The sequence below is a fragment of the Musca domestica genome, unplaced genomic scaffold (assembly GCF_030504385.1).
Source record: "Musca domestica strain aabys unplaced genomic scaffold, Musca_domestica.polishedcontigs.V.1.1 29, whole genome shotgun sequence".
Lineage (NCBI taxonomy): Eukaryota > Metazoa > Arthropoda > Insecta > Diptera > Muscidae > Musca > Musca domestica.
Genome location: NW_026712296.1, coordinates 4,766,061 through 4,786,340, shown reverse-complemented (window position 1 = coordinate 4,786,340; position 20,280 = coordinate 4,766,061). Strand labels below are relative to the sequence as shown.

General features: G+C 34.7%; 1 protein-coding gene across 4 annotated transcripts in view; it reads left to right on the top strand.

Moving 5' to 3' along the window:
• LOC101898463 (unconventional myosin IC) overlaps nucleotides 1-20,280 on the top strand; it is a 121,331-nt gene that overhangs the window by 90,817 nt on the left and 10,234 nt on the right. Inside the window, exons 1-4 of one of the 4 annotated variants that reach the window (XM_005176709.4) lie at nucleotides 8,253-8,652; nucleotides 14,823-14,964; nucleotides 15,033-15,148; nucleotides 15,324-15,394. In XM_005176709.4, the coding sequence (XP_005176766.1) occupies nucleotides 8,645-8,652; nucleotides 14,823-14,964; nucleotides 15,033-15,148; nucleotides 15,324-15,394 (337 nt within the window). In that variant the 5' untranslated portion in view covers nucleotides 8,253-8,644. Of the gene's footprint in view, nucleotides 1-8,252; nucleotides 8,653-14,607; nucleotides 14,760-14,822; nucleotides 14,965-15,032; nucleotides 15,149-15,323; nucleotides 15,395-20,280 lie in introns of those variants that run through there. The other 3 variants (XM_020039977.2, XM_020039978.2, XM_005176710.4) reach the window with 3 other exon arrangements.

The window sequence follows — 20,280 nt, the reverse complement described above, 5'->3', positions numbered from 1 at the left end:
AAGAGCATCGCCGGGAATGGGCCCAAATGTCGCAGAGCAACATTCGGGCAGCGTGTGACGGTTTCTTTGGCCGTTTGAAGGTCATAATTCGTGCCAGGCCGAACTTTTAATACCCTCCACCTCAGGTTAAAGGAAACATTACAACCCATTATGACCCACAAATACCAATTTTTAGACAAAATCAAAATTTTTGTGGCAAAAATCATCAAAATATCGAATATCGCGAGGTACCGCTATATGGGGCTATACAAAAACGTAAACCTACACATACAAAATACCGAATATCTGTGGGTACCGTTATATGGGAGATATGCCAAAACGTGGACCTATACATACAATGTTTCGCTACCGCAGCCAGAACCCATTATGACCAAGAAATAAAAATTTTCAGACAAATTCGTGAAAAAAATTGGCAAAAATCATCAAAATATCGAATTTACAAATTTTATATCATATTAATCATAACACAAGTCAAAATATATTTCAATAATCGAACATAGACTGAGGGTGTACATCTGTCGGCAAACCCGACTGATACTTTTCTACTTGTTTTTTTAAAATAATTTGTAAGTGTTATTTAATAACGCTGAGAATATAGATATTTACCTCAAAAAATGTTTTAAAATGTGAGACAACTTTTGTCGATCGTTAAAATACCGTAATTTTTGAAGCAAAAATCGGCAAATCGGCGTTCCTTTTTTTAGAATGAAAAATGCCGATAAATCGGCAAAAATGGCAGCCCTGTTTGTATGGCTTCAAAAGTACAATCTTGTATATGAGAACGAAAGCTACCCATATGATTTACTGAGAAAAGGGAGCGCTTATTAGAAGAAGAGCTGTATTGTACACATAGTGGCTCTTTTCGATATTTTTTGCTGGTTAAGGCTCTCACTTGCTTTATGCATCAACATCATTATTTATTTACAAGCACTCATTAAATAACAACACTGGGTGTTAAATAAATTATTTAGCACACTGATAATAACAAAAAAAACAAAGTAAAATACAAACAAGTGAAAAAGCGTAGGCTTGATAAAGTCGAACTTTTAATACCCTCCATCATTTCATGTACAGAATAACTCACTGAGAATCCGATTTAACAAATTACTGGCGAGTTTACTAAAAAATTTGTTGAAAGCATTTTTATACTCTCCACCATACACAGTATATTAAGTTCGTCATTCCGTTTGTAACTCATCGAAATAATCATTTTAGACCCAACAAAGTATATATATATTCTTGATCAGCGTAAAATTCTAAGACGATTTAGCCCTGTCCGTCCGTCTGTTGTAACCACGCTACAGTCTAAACGAATTAAGATAGGAAGCTAAAATTTTGCACAGATCTCTTTTTTGTCTGCAGGCAGGTCAAGCTCGAAGTTGGGCTATATCGGTCCATGATAAAGTATAGCTCCCATATAACGGTACCCCCCGATATTCGGTATTTTGATGATTTTACCCACATTTTCCAACGGAATTGTTTGAAAATCAGCACAAGGACTTCCTTGTGGGTACTTTATCTCCCGGAAGAGAATTATCTATATAGGTCCACGATATCGTCTATCCCCCACATAACGGTACCCTCCGATATTCGGTATTATGATGATTTCAACCACATTTTTCAATGGGATTCCACACAAGGGGTTCTTTGTGAGTACTTTACCCTCTGACCTAGAGTTCTCCATTTAGGTTAACGATATCGTATAGCCCCCATATAACGGTACCCCCGATATTCGGTATTTTGATGATTTTAGCTATATTTTCCAATCGTATTGACTGAAAATCCACACAAGGAGTTATTTCTGAGCACTTTAACCCCTGAAAGGAATTTGTCTCTATAGGTCCACAACATCGTATAACCCCCATATAACGGTACCCCCGATATTCGGGATTTTGGTGATTTTAGCCAAATTTCCCAATGGAATTATCTGAAAATCCACACAAGGAGTTCCTTGTGAGTACTTTACCCCCAGACATAGATTTGTCTATATAGGTCCACAATATCGTATAACCCCCATATAACGGTACCCCCGATATTCGGAATTTTGATGATTTTAGCCAAATTTCCCAATGGAATTATCTGAAAATCCACACAAGGAGTTCCTTGTTAGTACTTTCCCCCAGACATAGATTTGTCTATATAGGTCCACAATATCGTATATCCATCCCCATATATCGGCACCTTCCGATATTAGGTATTTTAAAGATTTTAACAGAATTTTCAATGGATTTTATTTTTTTGAAAATTTTCTAATTCGTTCTAAATAGTGGAGGGTATTCAAAGTTCGGTCCGGCCGAACTTACTTCTTTTTTACTTGTTACCAAGTAAAATCATTAAAAAATTTTGCAATTAAAACCTCAAAATAACCCAATGACACCAGTTTCACACCACATACATTTTGTTTATTATTTTGGGGAATCACCAACGAAATGACAAACTCATCAAAATGACATTTATCAGATGGCAGAGAATATGAAAACAACAATCACTCAAGAAAACAAAAAAAAACAGAACAACCGAATAAAGATTCGTCTGTGTGGCATAAAAAAGTATGTTTAGATTTACGAAATCCACTCGATTTACGTTAGAACTTTTGACAGGGTTAACCTACTATAAGTGTATTTATTTTAAGTGTAAGTAATGGATATGACAATTTTAATCCAAATCCACTGTGTTAACCCACTATAAGGCTACTCAATTGAGTAGATTTAGTAGTCTTAACGTACTCTAAGAGTGAAATAGATCCATGCTAGAAGAATACAGGTAGATGCATCCACGCTTCGGAACATTGATGTGTTAAAATTTTAAAAAATGTTTTATCAAAAATTATTAGATATTTATTTGTATCGATGCGACTACCGGTATACTTCTACCATGAGCAGATCAAAGTTTAAATCGTGTCCTTGTCGTGAAAATACAACGCTGTTGCCATTTTTGACTGAACGAAACATGAAAATACAACACTATTGTCTGCTACAAGTGATAACAGTTTTGTATTTTCAGTCCCATGTCGCGGTTTTAGCTTTGATATGTTTTAGCCTGTAGCGCCATCCTGTTGAAACCAATTCTTGCCAGTAATCCCGTCTTCATTTTTTATGAACTTTTGTTCGTTCAACATGGGCCGATAACGTCGAATTCTTTCAAAAATATACATTTGACAACATCTGATCGTCAAAATATTTATTTATAAATCCATTGTATACACGTCAGAGGCTGGAACCTATTTTCAATTAAGCTAAATTTGACAGAAAAATGCAGAGCTCCATATAATTTTTTGAAGTGAGGTTATCTTGATTTAATTTTATCATGAATGCAATTATTTTGAATATTTTCTGTTGATATTATAATTAATGTTTACAGCGTCTGTAGAAAATAAAAATTGTGAAAAAATGTCAAACATTTTGTTAGTAATTTTCAAGTTACAGGATTCAAGATTCAGAGTTGTGTTTTTAAAATTTGGTAAACCTACTCTACCTTATATGTATGTATCGTGGCAGAAGAATACAGGTAGATGCATAAACGTTTGGGTACATTGATATGTCAAAAATTGTTAAACATTTCTTCAAGAATAAGTAGAAGTTTATAGGTTTTCCTAGACGACGCCAATCGGAGGTTATTATGATTTGAATTTTATAACAATTTTTACAAATTTGAGTAATTTTTCATTCAAAAATGTCAATGCCAAAATTGGTTTGACAGTTCATTGTCCCAGCAGCTGTGTCGATGCGACTACCTATACTCTTCCATGTATGTGGTATGTATCATATGTACATAAATACATATTATATGACGTAAAAACATAGCAAAACAATAGAGGTGGTCTTATTTGCTAAATCGAGTATGGCAACCCTTTTTTCATTAAAAAAAAATATTTTTATATCTAAAACATTTACGTATGACGAGTGGCATATTTTACGAAAATAATAAATCTATTACTTTCAGCATTCTTTGGCGCGTATTCTCCATATTTTAGGAAGAGGATTTTTAATAAAAACAATTATTTGAGCTTGAGGTCAATCTTATTGGTTTTTAATTATTGAGTTTCATCATCAGGGTGATCTACAAATTAAATAAGAAAAATACAACATGTTAACATTATCACAGCATGTTAGGACATAAACACGTAAAAATACAATCGCTTACTTACAAATAATTAGAATAATAAACTTAAACCTAGCGTAGTGTGACTACTTCCGTCAAGTGTTATTATTGCACTGAGAATTATTTGCTTAGTGCACGATGGATTCTGAACTAAAAATGCCTGTAGCAGTAGGCTACAGGATTATACGTAATTAGCGTAAAAGTGGGCGTGGTTAATTTTCCTTGGTACTCGTCATTCAGCATGTTTCTGACACAATTTCCGACCGAATGGGCTCAAATGTCCAGTTTTGTGATATATTTTCCGGCAATAATTGTATAATATTGATTCACTGACGCAGTGAGATATAACTTCCGTTACCATTTCCATGGGTCCATCAGAAATGGTCCATCCATGGACCCATGGAAATGGTAGCGGAAGTTATATCTCGCTGCGTCAGCGAATTTATTTTTTGTTTGGGCTTAAGCATATAAAACTAAAGACCGAGGAAGTTACTGCTATTTATTGTATAGTCCTCGTATGCCATTTTATTTTAAGTCAGTCTTTAAGAACCCATATCCCAGAATAACCAGCTGAATATGTTGTCAAAATAAAGTATGTTCTTAATTTTCTGTTTTAGATTATATTCTTAACTGACTTTTATTCCCTCTGAAAGGGGTGAGAATGAGAAAATATTTGGTGGGAATAAAATGTAAATTTCTTGGGTATTGTACGCCTACATTTAAGGAAGAACTACAAAAACATAAACTTGACAATGAAGTAACCATGCTAGAATAAAGAAGATAAAGTCATATGATTACAATTGTTTTCAAAATTATCATTGTCAAAATTTATATTTACAAATACATTGTATACACACAAATCAGAGATGGGAACCTGTTTTTATGTAGTGACATTTGACAAGGTAATTTACAGAAGGATGGGAAGGCTTATTTGAAATTACTTTACCTTCTTAATTTTACCATAGAAGGGACATTAAATAAAAAAATTGTAATTCTATGATTGCGTGAGATTACCTTGGTAATTACACCTTGCGTAGAACAATTGATATTTAGATATATGTGCCTACCTACACATATCCACCTATTGCTTACCGTCAAAAATATTCTAGTTATATTTTTGAATATTACGACAAATCTAAATGATAAGATAATGAAAGCAAAGTTGCAAAATGATATAAATAGATATTAAATTATTATTTTCAATTTCATAAATAGTGAATCATATGGTAATGAAGATATTTGTTTATCTCTTTTTTTAATTAGAGGAAACTGTTTTGGCAATTTAAGTCATACACAAAGATAAATATAACCACCAGGTTTTTATGGGCGGTGGAGAGAAAACAATGTACGTCCGAACTATAGACTTTTCCAAATTCATATGTTACGAATAACTAGGCTAAATAGATCTTTTCATGACTGAATTTACTTTATATCCGGTGCGGAATCTACATAGTAAGGGAATACATCACTGCGATTTTATACGACACATTCCAAAGTCTCAAAACTTCCCCCAAAGGCGTTGTTTATATATTGGATTCGAATAATGACAATAATCTTAGTTTTTTTCTTACGCTAAAACCATGCTGCTATTATTTCAAAGTAGTAAACATATCCAGCTCTGCATCTTTCTTTAATTTATTATGTTATGTCAACCCATGTTACAATCATGGCAGAAGAATACTGGCAGATGCATCCACGCTTGGATGCAAAAAAAAATTAAATGTTGTTACAATTGTAAATTTAAGGTCGAATTAAATATCTAAAAAACAAAAAATTTAAATGTTTTTTCTAATTTAAGTAGATTTTTATGTTTTCTTATATAATTTTTTTCAATCAACATTTTCAATTCCAAAATTGGTTTGACAGTTCATTGTCCCAGCAGCTGTGTCGATGCGTCTACCTATATTCTTCTACCATGGTTACAATATAATCAAGGTAACTCCATTTCAAAACATTACATCCAGCTCTGAATTTTTCTGTAGTTTACCTTGTCAAATTTAAATTTAAGATTCCCATCTCTGATTTGTGTATGCACAATAGATTTATAAATAAACATTTTGACAATGAGGCGTTGTCAAAAGTATAATTTTGACAAAAAAAATGCAAACATATGACTGCATGACGTTACCTTCCTAATTCTACTATGATTATAACTATTAACTATGCGTTTAAAATAGACAGCAACATACAGGGTGAGATAAAAAAACTGCAACAAAGTCGAGCGCCATAATTTTTACATTTTTTTTAATTTTTTTGAATGAAAAAATTTAAAAAAAATTATTATTGGAAAAATGTCGGAAATAGCATCAAATTTTAGAATAAGTTTAGATTTGTTCGAATTTAAATTTGTTCGAATTATGGCCTTCAAACGGCCAATGAAACCATCACACGCTGCCCGAATGTAGTTCTACGGTATTTTGATTTCGATTAATACGGGCATTTATTCAATAAATACGGGCATTTATTCAATTAATACGGGCATTTATTCAATTAATACGAGTGGACAGAGACCATCGGCTGTTATGACGGCCCACACCATCACTATGGCCGGCGCTTGAGTTCTGGTGGTCAACCGAATGTGAACATTGACTGGGGGTATACAGGGTGAGATAAAAAAACTGGAACAAAGTCAAACGCCATAATTTTTATATATATTTTTAATTTTATTGAATGAAAGTAAAAAATGTCGGAAACAGCATCAAATTTTAGAATAACTTTAGATTTGTTCGAATTATGGCCTTCAAATGGCAAATGAAACCGTCACAAGCTGCCCGAATTTTGCTCTGCGGTATTTTGGCCCATTCCCGGCGAAGCGCTTGCTTGAGATGATCGACACTTTTTAGAGCCAACCTTGCTTTCAAAAATACTCCAGACACAATAGTCCAACGGAGTAATAGAATGAGAAAACTCATTTTGTAACCATTCTTGGTTGGCGCGTCCTGAATGCGATGGTGCTGAGTCCTGTTGGAATGTCCAAGGTCTGCGGTTAAATTTTTGCGTGTCCAAGGCTTTAATACACCCTCCAGAATATTTTCGCGATAATATTCGGCATTTATTCCATTAATACGAGCGGAGAGCGACTATCGGCTTTTATGGCGGCCCTCACCATTGCCGGCGCTTAAGTTCTGGTGGCCAACCGAAGGTAATGTACACCTTCAGCTGACCTCTTTGGCAAATAAACACGATAATTTTGTTTGTTTACAAACTGCTGGACAACGAATGTTTTCTCATCGGAGAAAACCAAATTCAGCAGTTCACCACTTTCGGCCAAACGAAGCAACTCTTTCGCTCTTTTGAGTCTATTTTCTTTCTGTTGCGGTGTAAGTTTTTGCACTTTTTGGAATTTCAATTGCTTTTAGATGAACAAAAGAGTTTTAGGTTGACTTAGTTCGATTTTGGAACTAGGCTCCTTTGTTCATTTCCGAAGAAGCAAGCCGATGACTTAAGCCAGCCAGATAAGCGCTTTATGTATTCCCACCTTAAATCTGGTTAAGAAATCCGGATTAAGCAACGAATCCTGATTATGTTGGCTAATCCGGTTTAAATGTTGTGTCTAAACGCGCTAATACATTTCATATTTCGCCTGCTGCTCGATGAGTTACAAATGGAATGACGAACTTAACATATAACCCCTTCATGCAAAGGGGAAAGGTATATAGAAGCATCAAACGTTACAAAACTATTCTCGGTTTTTTAGAAGCCAGCTGTTATTTCATTGCCCTTCAACAAGTCATGTTGTGAAAAATATCTATGCTAAACTGTTTTTAAGCAAATAAACAACGAAGGTGCAAAAAATTTTGATTCCCATTTCGACAATCCGCTGAAATATAATGATAAAAATAAATATAGCCTCCAATGTTATCAATAGCCTCCCAAGTATCTACCTCTGACGTCTGTCGATGTCGAACTCACTCTACACAAATTTATGTCGGAGATAAGATATGGAAGGGAGGCAACAAAAAGAAACAACACAATATCAACAAAAATCTGACAGTGATATTGAAAGGTAGTTGTTCGTCATTTTTTTTTTTTGCTCTGCTGAGCTGTGTGCATCGTTTCGCCCTGTGAATACTTCTTCCGATTTACGACATGGAGAGCAATACACAAAATCACCGAAACTTCACCAGAGCAAAAGCCATGTAGAGAAACCAACAATAACCGAACAACAAAATTCAGTCGAAATATCAACGAGGCCAAAGAAGTATATAGTATTACGGCCGATTGTATTATCTAATCGGTTTGCAGTGCTCCCAATTATTGCGCCAATGAAAAGAACAAATTGCCAAGATAACCACCAAAGCGAAATTTATTAAAAACTTTTATTCGTTCGGTTTAATGGAACAGTTCGATCCGTTACTACCTTGGGTCTATGTACACACGGGTTACCGACGCATCGTTAAATTGAAATTTAACGTCCAACCGAAAGCAAATCATTTTGACTAGCCATCGACTTAATTAAATAAGTTGGCTGTTGTTTACACACAAACACACACTCACGCACAGCAAACGCAACACAACAAAGCGAGCAAAAAAGGATTACAAAATGTCAAGGTATCTATGGTGACGATAAACAAAGAAACAAACAAAAAAGCAAGTGCCAAAAAAACAATAACTATTTACAAAGTGCAACAATAACTATTTACAAATTAGTGTAAACATTTGAAAAAAACAACAACTGATGTCTCATTACTTTAAAAATAAAATAAAACCTCGCGCATTTTCAACAATAACTTTTAAGGATCGAGTTAAGAAGAAAATCAAAAAAAGACATGAACAAAGTTCAAAAAATAATCGTGATAAGAAGTGCCGGTATAAACTGCCAACACTGGGGAAAAGTTATTTAAACACCAAAATTGCCTTACATACACATGCACATAAATAAATTAATAAATGCCATATTACAACAGATCAAGAAAACAAATAACTCCTTTGTGGATACGAGAATGGAAAGGACATCCTAAAAAAATTAAATTGACGTGTCATAAACGGTCGAACTTTCTAAGATCATCAAGATGGCTGTAAAAATTAAAACAAGTAAAATAGCAGCTAAGTTCGGCCGGGTCGAACTTTTAATACCCTCCACCATTTGGAAGGAACTTGAAAAATTTCAAAATTTGTAGCACCTAGAAATATACACAAAGTATATATATTCTTGATCACATGGTACAATGATATCAAGGTAGGGCTATGATACCATATGATTTCAATTTTTTTATTTTCTTGGCTTAATATGTCATCTTTATTTGTTTATGTATGTGTTTTCTTTTCAATAACAAAAAGATTGTTCAGAAAACATTCAAATTCGGATGTTTTCAAAATGTTTATTTCATCGTATGCATCGACAAAATCTAGAGTTTTTGTAGCGAAATAATCCTTTAGAGATATAAAGAACCTGGTTTTGAAAAGAAGTGTTGACCTTTCATTCAGTTTTCGCGGTTTTAAATTATTTATTCAAAATAAATGCAACAAGTTGTTTGATTTTGTTATTGTTTTGATACTATTTCTGACATTACAAGCCAAACAGGTAGACCTCTATACTTGCAATTTTTTCAAAGTTGACCTACCTTCTCTTCATTGTACCATGCTTGATCAGCATAAAATTATATGTCGATTTAGCGACGTCCGTCCGTCTGTGGAAATCACTCTAGCTTCCGAACGAAATGAAGTAGATTGATAAAATTTTACTCCAATATATATTATGTCTGCAGGACTTTTGGTATAACCCCCATATAACATTATTATCATTATTCACCGGAATTATTTCGAATTTGGTATTTGAAGTTCGAAATGGATACTACAGCCTAAAACAGAAAATTGTCTGTGCAGGACCACGTCTTCGTATAGCCCCCATATAACGGTACCTTCTGATATTCGGTACTTTGTTGATTTTTAGCGACATTATTCACCAGAATATGGTATTTGATGTTGGTAATGGATACAACTTAAGAAAGGAGATTGTCTGTTCAGGTCCATATCTTCGTATATCCCCCATATAACGGTAACTCCCGATATTCGGTATTTTGATGATTTTAGCGAGATTATTCATCGGAATTGTTTCAAATTTGGTATTTGAAGTTCGTAATGGATACTACAGCCTAAGACAGAAAATTGTCTGTCCAGGTCCACGTCTTCGTATAGCCCCCATATAACGGAACCTCCCGATATTCGGCATTTTTATGACTTTTTTAAGTTTCGCTTTTGAATATTGTGACCTATGCAGGTCCATGTCGTCGTATAGACCTTAAAATAACAGCTACATTCGGTATTTTTAAGATTTTAACAGAATTTTGAACGTATTTTATTGTTTTTGAGAATTGCCAAATTCGTTTTTTTTTTACTTTTACTTTTTTACTTATTTTCTCATAGGCTGTAATACCCATTAGGAACTTCAAAGACGAAATTTGAAATAATTTCGGTAAATAATGTCGCAGAAATCATCAAAATACCGAGTATCGTGAGGTACCGTCATATGGGGGCTATACGAAGACGTGGCCCTGCATACGACATTTTTTGCCCTAGGTTGTAGTATCCATTAAGATCTTCCAATACGAAATTTGAAAAGATTGCGGTGAATAATGTTACTGAAATCATCAGAATACTGAATATCGGGAGTTACCGTTATATGGGGGCTATACGAAGACGTGGCCCTGCATACGACATTTTTTGCCCTAGGTTGTAGTATCCATTAAGATCTTCCAATACGAAATTTGAAAAGATTGCGGTGAATAATGTTGCTGAAATCATCAAAATGCCGAATATCGGGAGGTACCGTTATATGGGGGCTATACGAAGACATTGCTTTAGTACCCATACGAACTTTAAATATGAAATTTGAAATAATTCCGGTAAATAATGTCGCTAAAATCATGAAAGTACCGAATATCAGGAGGTACCGTTACTCTCCATAGAATGGTGGAGGGTATAAAAATTGAATAAAGGTGAGAATACATAAAACGCTTTTCTGACTGGTTAAAGAGCGAGAGTACATAAAAGGCTTGAAGTCATCGGCTGGCTTCTTCGTAGAGGAACAAAGTAGTTTTAGGTTGACTTAGATCAATTTCGGCCCTAGGCTCCTTTGTTCTTTTTCCGAAGAAGCGTGGCGTTGTTTTATTTTACCTTATAATTTAAAATTAATATGGCATGCCATGACGCCTTTTTTTAGAAAAGGAGAGCTTTACTCCCAAACGATAACAGACAGCCTAGTAAGGAGCACATAAGGCTAAATCTAATAAAAATTTATATAGTAATTAACTTAGTCGAGAGATCAATAAACGCTATTGGCCTATATACGTGCAATACATACATGCTTACATACTTACACCTACCTACAAATTGAAGGCTAATTTAATATTTGTTCGATTTGATAACAGCACAAAAGTTGGTGATAAATATTGTTAGAATTTAGTGCTGGCTCTTAAAGGCTGCTTACCCCTATTATATAACAATTGGCGAAAATATTGGATTTACCATTGTTTTCTAATCAAAAACACTTGCCCAAAATGAACACCAACAAAACGGCTCATGGTTAAAAAATAAATGAATCGATAAGATGTTCGTTTTTATAGCATTTAACAACAAAGTTAATGCGGGCTAAGAATGGCGTCTATGAATTTATTGTCCAATGCTATAAATCTTATACCAGCAAAAGAAGTAAATAATACCTAAAGATAAATTAAATATTTATAAGGGAAATGTTGTTGAAGACTATCAAATGAAATGCTTTTTGAAGTCCACAAAAAAGGGTGTCAAAAAATTAAACATCGTTTAGATCCTTTCGGGCAAGAAAGTACTTCCTAAGGCAATGTTTGAACGAAAGCATATGCTAGCTCGTTTAGATGCAAAATTTATTCGGATTAACTCAAATCATCATGATTTATTGCTTAATCCATATTTATTCAACCAGATTTACCATACACAAATAGATCTTCCCACGAATGGATTTTTTTTAATCCGTTACAGAATCTAAAATAAATGAATCGATAAGAATGATCGTTTTTATACCATTTAACAACAAAGTTAATGCGCGCTAAGAATGGCGTCTATGAATTTATTGTCCAATGTTATAAATCTTATACCAGCAAAAGAAGTAAATAATACCTAAAGATAAATTAAATATTTATAAGGGAAATATTGTTGAAGACTATCAATTTAATTGCTTTTTGAAGTCCACAAAAAACGGTGACCAAAAAATAAACATCGTTTAGATCCTTTCGGGCAAGAAAGTCCTTCCTAAGGCACTGCTTGAACGAAAGCATATGCTAGCTCGTTTAGATGCAAAATTTAATTCGGATTAATTCAAATCATCATGATTTAATGCTTAATCCATATTTATTCAACCAGATTTACCATACACAAATAGATCTTCCCACGAATGGATTTTTTTTAATCCGTTACAGAATCTACTTCAAAACGGAAAACATTACTGAGTTCTTACAATTATAGTACAAAATAAGTTATTTAATAGCATAATACAACGTTGAATGTTTTACTATCGAACAATTATTAAACAAGTTAAAAAGTATCTGTCGGTTTTGCCGACAGATGTATACTCCCAGCCAATGTTCGACTATTTAAATATATTTTGACTGCTGTTATGATTATTTAAATTGTTGACTCTCTATGGAGTATGTTATGGATCAATGTTGTCCATTTCGTATCGGACCTAAATAAATATGATATAAATATTGCGACGTTCCAGGTTTGGACCATGGTAAAATTAAGGAGGTAAAGTAATTTCAAATAAGACTATCTATCTCTAAATTTTCTGTAATTTACCTTGTCATATTTCACTGAATAAAAAACAGGTTCCCATTTCTGATTTCTGTGTATACAATAGATTTATAAATATAAATTTTGACAATTAGATGTTGTCAAATGAATAATTTTGAAAAAAAAATTGTAAACATATGATTGCACCATGGTAAAATTAAGAAGGTAAAGTCATTTCAAATAAGCATTCCCATCCTTGCATTTTCTGTAATTTACCTTGATAAATTTCACTGTATAGAAAACAGATTTCCATCTCTGATTTGTAAATGTACAATGGATTTAAACATTTTGACAATGAGATGTTGTCAAATTAAAAATTTTGAAAAAAAAAATTGTAAACATATAATTGCATGACTTTACCTTCTTAATTCTACCATGGATTGCACAATATTGCCTTCTTAGTTCTACGATGAGGTTGACCCTTTGTGGGGGAGGTACCAGAAAGAATGGTCCGATCTCTATCATAGTTTAGTTTATGGAAATATTGACTGGTGCCAAGTCTGAATGGCATTGGATGTTAATTTCGCGTTTTATGAGCTTCATGAATATTCTTACACTTTTCCAGTAATATTTTACAACCTCTCTCAACTGTCAAATTCGCTCTCTAAGTCAACCTAAAACTCCTTTGTTCCTCTACGAAAAAGCCAACCGATGACTTAAGCTGGGAATACATAAAGCGCTTATTTGACTGGTTTAAGTCATCGGCTGGCTTCTTAGTAGAGGAACAAAGGAGTTTAAGGTTGACTTAGTTCGATTTTGAACCTAGGCTCCTTTGTTCATCTACGAAGAAGCCAAGCGATGACTTAAGCCAGCCAAATATGCTCTTTATGTATTTCCATCCATGGTACAATGATATCAAGGTAAGGCTATGATACCATATGATTTTAATTTTTTTCTTTTCTTGGCTTAATATGTCATCTGTATTTGTTTATGTATGTGTTTTCTTTTCAATAACAAAAAAATTGTTCAGAAAATATTCAAATTCGGATGTTTTCAAAATGTTTATTTGAACGTATGCATCGACAAAATCTAGAGTTTTTGTAGCGAAATAATCCTTTAGAGATATATAGTACATGATTTTGAAAAGAAGTGTTGACCTTTCATTCAGTTATCGCGGTTTTCAATTATTTATTCAAAATAAATGCAACAAGTTGTTTGAATTTTTATTGTTTTGATACTAATTTTGACATTACAAGCCAAACAGGTAGACCTCTATATTTGCAATTTTTTCAAAGTTGACCTACCTTCTCTTCATTGTACCATGTTTCCATCCTTAGGGTGGTAGTACATAAAGAGCTTTTATGATTGGCTTAAGTCATCACCTGGCTTTTTCGTAGAGGAACAAAGGAGTTTTCTTTTCAGTCAGAAAAGCGTTTTATGTATTCTCATATTTATGTCTGTCAAAGACCTCTTTATGTACTTCCACCTTAAAGGTGAGAGTATTCTCATATTTTTGCCCTTAAACCTTAAAAAAAAGGGGGGTGGATATCAAATAAATTACAACAATTTGTTGTATCTAGTTTTGGATAATTCTGACAGGATAATATATGATATAGCCTCAATGTTGTATTTCTGTAGTTTTACCAACCCATTTTAACTCCTTATTGCACCATGAGGTTTGCTACCAGTAAACAATTGTTAAAGCAAAAAATAGTAGATTTACTGGTTCTGGAACAGAGCTACTATTAACAACTAACAAATATATATTTTTGAAGTATTAAAAATTTAAAAATACTCTATTTTGTCTTTTTTCGAAATTTCTAATGAAAATTTCCAATATATTTGAAACCAAAATTTAATGTATTTTTAATAAAATTCCCGCTGCAACACACGCAATGGCAAACTGGCAGCGGATATGGGCAAATCTAAAACTTGTAGCTAAGCAAATTGTTATTTGAAAAAAAGTAAAAAGAAATCCCAATTGAAAATAATGCATTTTAATTATATTACAGCGAATCGAAACCAGCCATGGAGCGTGGACTTCACGATCGTGATCGTGTGGGCGTACAAGATTTCGTGCTACTTGAGAACTATCAATCGGAAGATGCATTTATTGACAATTTGCGCAAACGCTTTCAGGAGAACATTATTTATGTAAGAGCAAAAAGTCTTCATTGCATTTTATGGCAGCATATTTCAAATTTCTCCCCATTTCGTTTCAGACATACATTGGCCAGGTTCTGATATCGATAAATCCCTATAAACAATTGCCCATTTATACGGATAATGACATCAAGGAATATCGCAACAAACATTTTTACGAGATACCACCACACATGTAAGTTTGTTTGTTTGTTTTTTGTCATCTATATGTACGTGGCATATTTGTTGGTTGGTATTCTTCTTTTCCAATAAATTCTATCAGATTATAAATTTTATGTCAATGCTATTAACACTTCATTTAATGCTTGATTCTTTGTTGTTTTTTTGTTGTTCTTGTTTTAAATTTGCAGTTTTGCAGTCACTGATAACGCTTTCCGCTCTCTAATTGAAGAAAATAAAGGGCAGTGTGTTCTAATCTCTGGTAAGTAACCGTTATTTTTAGCTATTATTTAGTGTGTCGATTTGTATGTATCGATGTGCAAGCTGAATAGATGTTTGTATGTTTAGTAAATAGAATTTGTATTTCGTATGGGTACGTAAATATTTGTCAAAATCTCAAAAAAGTTTGCCGTTTTCATGAGAAATTGAAAAAAAGTAAAGTATGATTGCATTTGTTTCAAAGATAAGAAGCTTTAAGTGTTGATTTTATTCGAACGAAAATTTCACAGCATTTCGATTGGAAATATGTATTTTTCCATGAATTTATATAACCTTCGTACATATAATATAAAGAACTTATCTATAAAATAAATTAAAAATCGAAAAATTGAATAGAAACATAGCATTTAAAAGTAGATGTAACAAGGAAAATAATTAACGATGACCGACACAGAGAGGAATTCTATTTATGGGGAGTTTTCCCAATTTCGAAGTACTTGAAAAGTTTAAACCCTACAAATCTGACCTTGTTATTATTTGATGATTTGATCCACATTTTTAATGAAATTGTCTGAAAATCCACAAATGGAGTTCTTTCTGAGTACTTTACTCTCTGGAAGAGAATTGTTTATATACGTTCACGATATCGTATAGTCCCCATACATCGGTACCCCCCGATATTCGGTATTTTCATGATTTTATCCACATCTTTAAATGGAATTGTCTGAAAATCCACACAAGGAGTTCTTTCTGAGTATTTTACTCCCTGGAAGAGAATTGTTTATATAGGTCCACGATATCGTATATCCCCGTATATAACTGTACAACCCGATATTCGGTATTTTCACGATTTTAGCCACATTTTCCAATGGAATTGTCTGAAAATCCACACAACGAATTCCTTGTAAGTACTTTACCCTCTGGAAGAGAATTGTTTATATAGGTCCTAAAAAATATTGTATATCGGGGGTACCGTAGTGTGGGGGTCGTATAGCCGATATACAATATTTTTTAGGGACATTTTCAAACGGAGTTGTTTCAAATTTCGTACCTAGAATTCGTAATAGATACTATAGCCTATGACATTAAATTGCGTACGCAGGCCCACGCCTTTGTCAACTATCAAAATGAGTTTATGAGTCAGTCGTCGTTGAGCATTGACCGAGAGCGGACGCATCTAAGGAGCGTAGAGCATATTACATTTTAAACTTTGTATTTATTCCCAGAATTACTTTTATTTCTAAATAAAAACCATCTTGACAGAATCAGAAGTGGGATAAGAACAGAAATCTACAAGGAATTTCATCATTTTGGATAAGAATTGCAGAAAAATACTCAAAGAGCTGAGAAACTAAGGCGTCAAAGTGATGTAGTAGTGAAGAGCTCAATGCAAAGCAACAACGACGACCAAAGGAGAAACCACGCAAAGGCACCTAAACTCAAAAGTTCGAGTGAGTTTAGTGAGAGTGTGTAACGTGCTCAAAGAGAGCAAAGAAGAAAGCATCAATCAAAGGAGAATGTACAAAGGTATACTCAAAAGTGTGAGTGAGTAGGACAACGATAGTACATCAAGGAGATTGAAAGCAAGACATAAAGAGGGGAACCCCGAAGAAGAAGTTTAAAAAGGGAAAAGTTAACGTATATTTTTAGGGCGTGCGGCTTCTAAAAAAAAGGAATAGTTCTAGATTTGCTGAAGTAACGAATTAAAAAGGAAAATTCACAAGGAAAAGTATGAAGGTGAAAATAAGTTCGTTAAAGGTTGCGGAGCTAGACAAATTATTACTGGCAAGAAGCTTACCACGAACAGGAAATAAGTCCGAGAAAATTGCAAGACTCATGGCTTGCAATGGAAATGACGAAGTGGAAGTTGAAGATTCAGAGTCACAGGAGGATTTCCATGGATTTGATGAAGCTGAGACGGGTGATGATTCTCTAACAAGTCAAATGCGAGAGCTAAAGGATATAATGTTGACTCTAGCAAGAAGTGTGCAACAGTTAACAACACTTTCAACAGAAAGGGCTATTACGTCAAATGCAGGGTTAAATTCAAGGGATACAGAACAGCAAGTTCCAGCTGAAGTAATATCAAGACAATCTGGTTCCGGAACATCTGGTTGTTTAAAGGATTACATAGTAATGATACCAGACTTCGATCCAATTAAAGTAAATGTTACATCAGTCCAATTCATTGACAAGGTTGAAACGTTGCAAAGGCTTCATGGATGGTCAGATGAAACAACTTTGTTTGCAGTTCATCATAAAATGAGTGGTGTTGCTAAAATGTGGATAGATGCTTTACCAGTGGTTGAAACATGGAAAGAGTTCAGACAACAATTTTTAAAGGATTTCCCAAGTCGAGTAAGTGTTGCTGACATTCATCGTGAACTTATAGCTAGGAAACGAAACTCGAATGAGTCTTTGGTGGAATATTATTACGCAATGTTGGCCATAGGGAAAAGAGGAAGCGTAGATGAGGCATCAATACTGTCGTACATCATAAATGGTCTCAATGATAGCAGCTTAACAAGAACACTTTTAGCTATGAACCCGCAGACATGTAGTGAATTATTAAGGTCGTTGGAGAATTTGACCATACAAACGTATGCAAGGAAGCAAACAAAGAATGACGAGGATGACAAAACCGCAAGTGTCTCAGGTGGAGCGCCAACCAAGGGAGTAAAATGTTTCAATTGTAACAGGTTTGGGCACATCTCAACTAGTTGCCCACAACCATTGAAGAAGCCGAAGTGTAGTAAATGTGCAAAGATTGGTCACGATGCATCGCAATGCAAAGGTAAAGGTACAACTGTGGCAGCAATGACAGAAGAGTCTAAGGATTACTGCCCACCGGTTATGAAAGATGTTACGGTCAATGGTAAGACATATGAAGGTTTTGTGGACACTGGAAGCGACTTTACCTTAATGCGGAAAGCTGTAGTTCCAGAGGGTTGCGATATGGAAGTAACGTCAAAAAGAATGAAAGGTTTTGGTGGATCTATTGTTGAAGTGGTGGAAATGTTTGAGGCTAACGTTGTCATCGACGAGGAGAGTTTAATGACTACCATTTATGTAGTGCCGAATGACTTGATGCGATATGACGTTCTCTTAGGAAGAGATGTATTGTGTAAGAAGCAAACAAAACTTACAATTGAGCATGGTGTCTTGAAGGTGAGGTCAACAATGCCAAGTACATTTAATGTCGGAGAAAGTCTGGATGAGCATCAAAAGGAAAAATTAGACCAAATACTGTCGTCGTTCAAGGACTGTTTTGCTGAAACCCTTGAAGACCTTGGAAGGTGTAAAAATACACAAATGGAAATAAGTTTATCTACGGACAAGCCTGTAGTTGGTAAAAGATACCAAGTTCCATTTTCTCAAAGACAAATTCTGTCAGACATAATTGACAAGTTGCTTCGATGTTGTATTATTCGCCCAAGTGATTCGCCCTATGCAGCATCAGTATTGTTGGTCAAAAAGGCGAACGGTGAAAGTCGTATGTGTACGGATTATCGAGCATTAAATGAAGTCACCATCAAAAAGCAGTACTCGATGCCAGTGGTTGAAGAACAACTTTCGTTGTTATCTGGAAATAAGTATTTTACAACGTTAGACATGACATCAGGATATTACCAGATACACGTCAAGGAAGAATCCAAGAAATTCACGGCGTTTATAACACCCGACGGTCTATATGAATATAATGTAATGCCTTTCGGATTAACAAATGCACCGATGGTCTTCCAGGAAATGATAACCCAAATAATACGTAAGTTGAAACATCGGAGAAACATCATAAGTTATGTGGATGAGGTGATAATCCCGAGCGTGACGATTAGTGAAGGACTCCAAGTACTAGAAGAGTTCCTAACCGCCATAAGAGAAGAGGGGTTGACGCTAAGGCCAACTAAATGTTCGTTCCTTCAGGAAAGTGTAAGTTTCCTAGGTCATACAGTGAGTGCTAATGGTATACGCCCTGGAGAAGAGAAGACAAAATGCATTGAAGAATTCCCAAGACCCGAAAGCGTATCAGATGTGCGCAAGTTTATTGGCATCACTAACTTCTTCCGCAAGTTCGTGCCAAAATATAGCCAAATAGCCATGCCACTTACGAGACTAATGAAAAAGGATGCTGTATTTATCTGGAAAGAACCTGAGGAGAATTCTTTTATTACCCTGAAGACCAGAATTACAACACAACCAGTTTTGGCTCTGTTTGATCCAAATAAGGAACACGAAGTACACACGGATGCTTCTTCTATTGGTTTGTCTGGAGTATTGTTGCAGTATGAAGGTGAGGAACTGCGTCCAGTTTTCTACTACAGTCGTAGGTGTACTGAAAGTGAAGGAAAATATGCCAGTCATGAACTCGAGGTATTAGCAATTGTTGAGACGCTTGAAAGGTTTAGAATTTACCTACTCGGAAAGTGCTTCAATATTGTCACAGATTGCAATTCCATAGCAACAACAAAGGCGACGTCTCCATTACCCCCTCGTATAGCTAGATGGTGGTTTAAATTGCAGGAGTTTGATTTTACCATTACTCATCGCTCAGGTGCCAAGATGACTCACGTGGATGGGATGAGCAGAAGTCCAACGTTACCATCAAGTCAATCCCGAACAGTAGCGGAAAATGTTCTGGCACTCACAACGAACATTAACGACTGGGTCTATCAACTGCAAATGTCGGATAAGAAGCTGAAACACATCTTTGAAGTTCTCAATGGTAATTTGCAAAACGAGGCAAATGAAATTAAGCAGATCAAAGCGGACTATGTAATAGAAAATGGGAGGCTATTTCGCAAAGTCAACAATATGAAACGTATGGTGATTCCAGAAAGAGTCCGGTGGCGAATAACTAAAGCTTGTCATGATGATTTGGGACATTTCGGTGAAGAGAAAACTCTCCAAAGGCTTCAACGTGATTTCTGG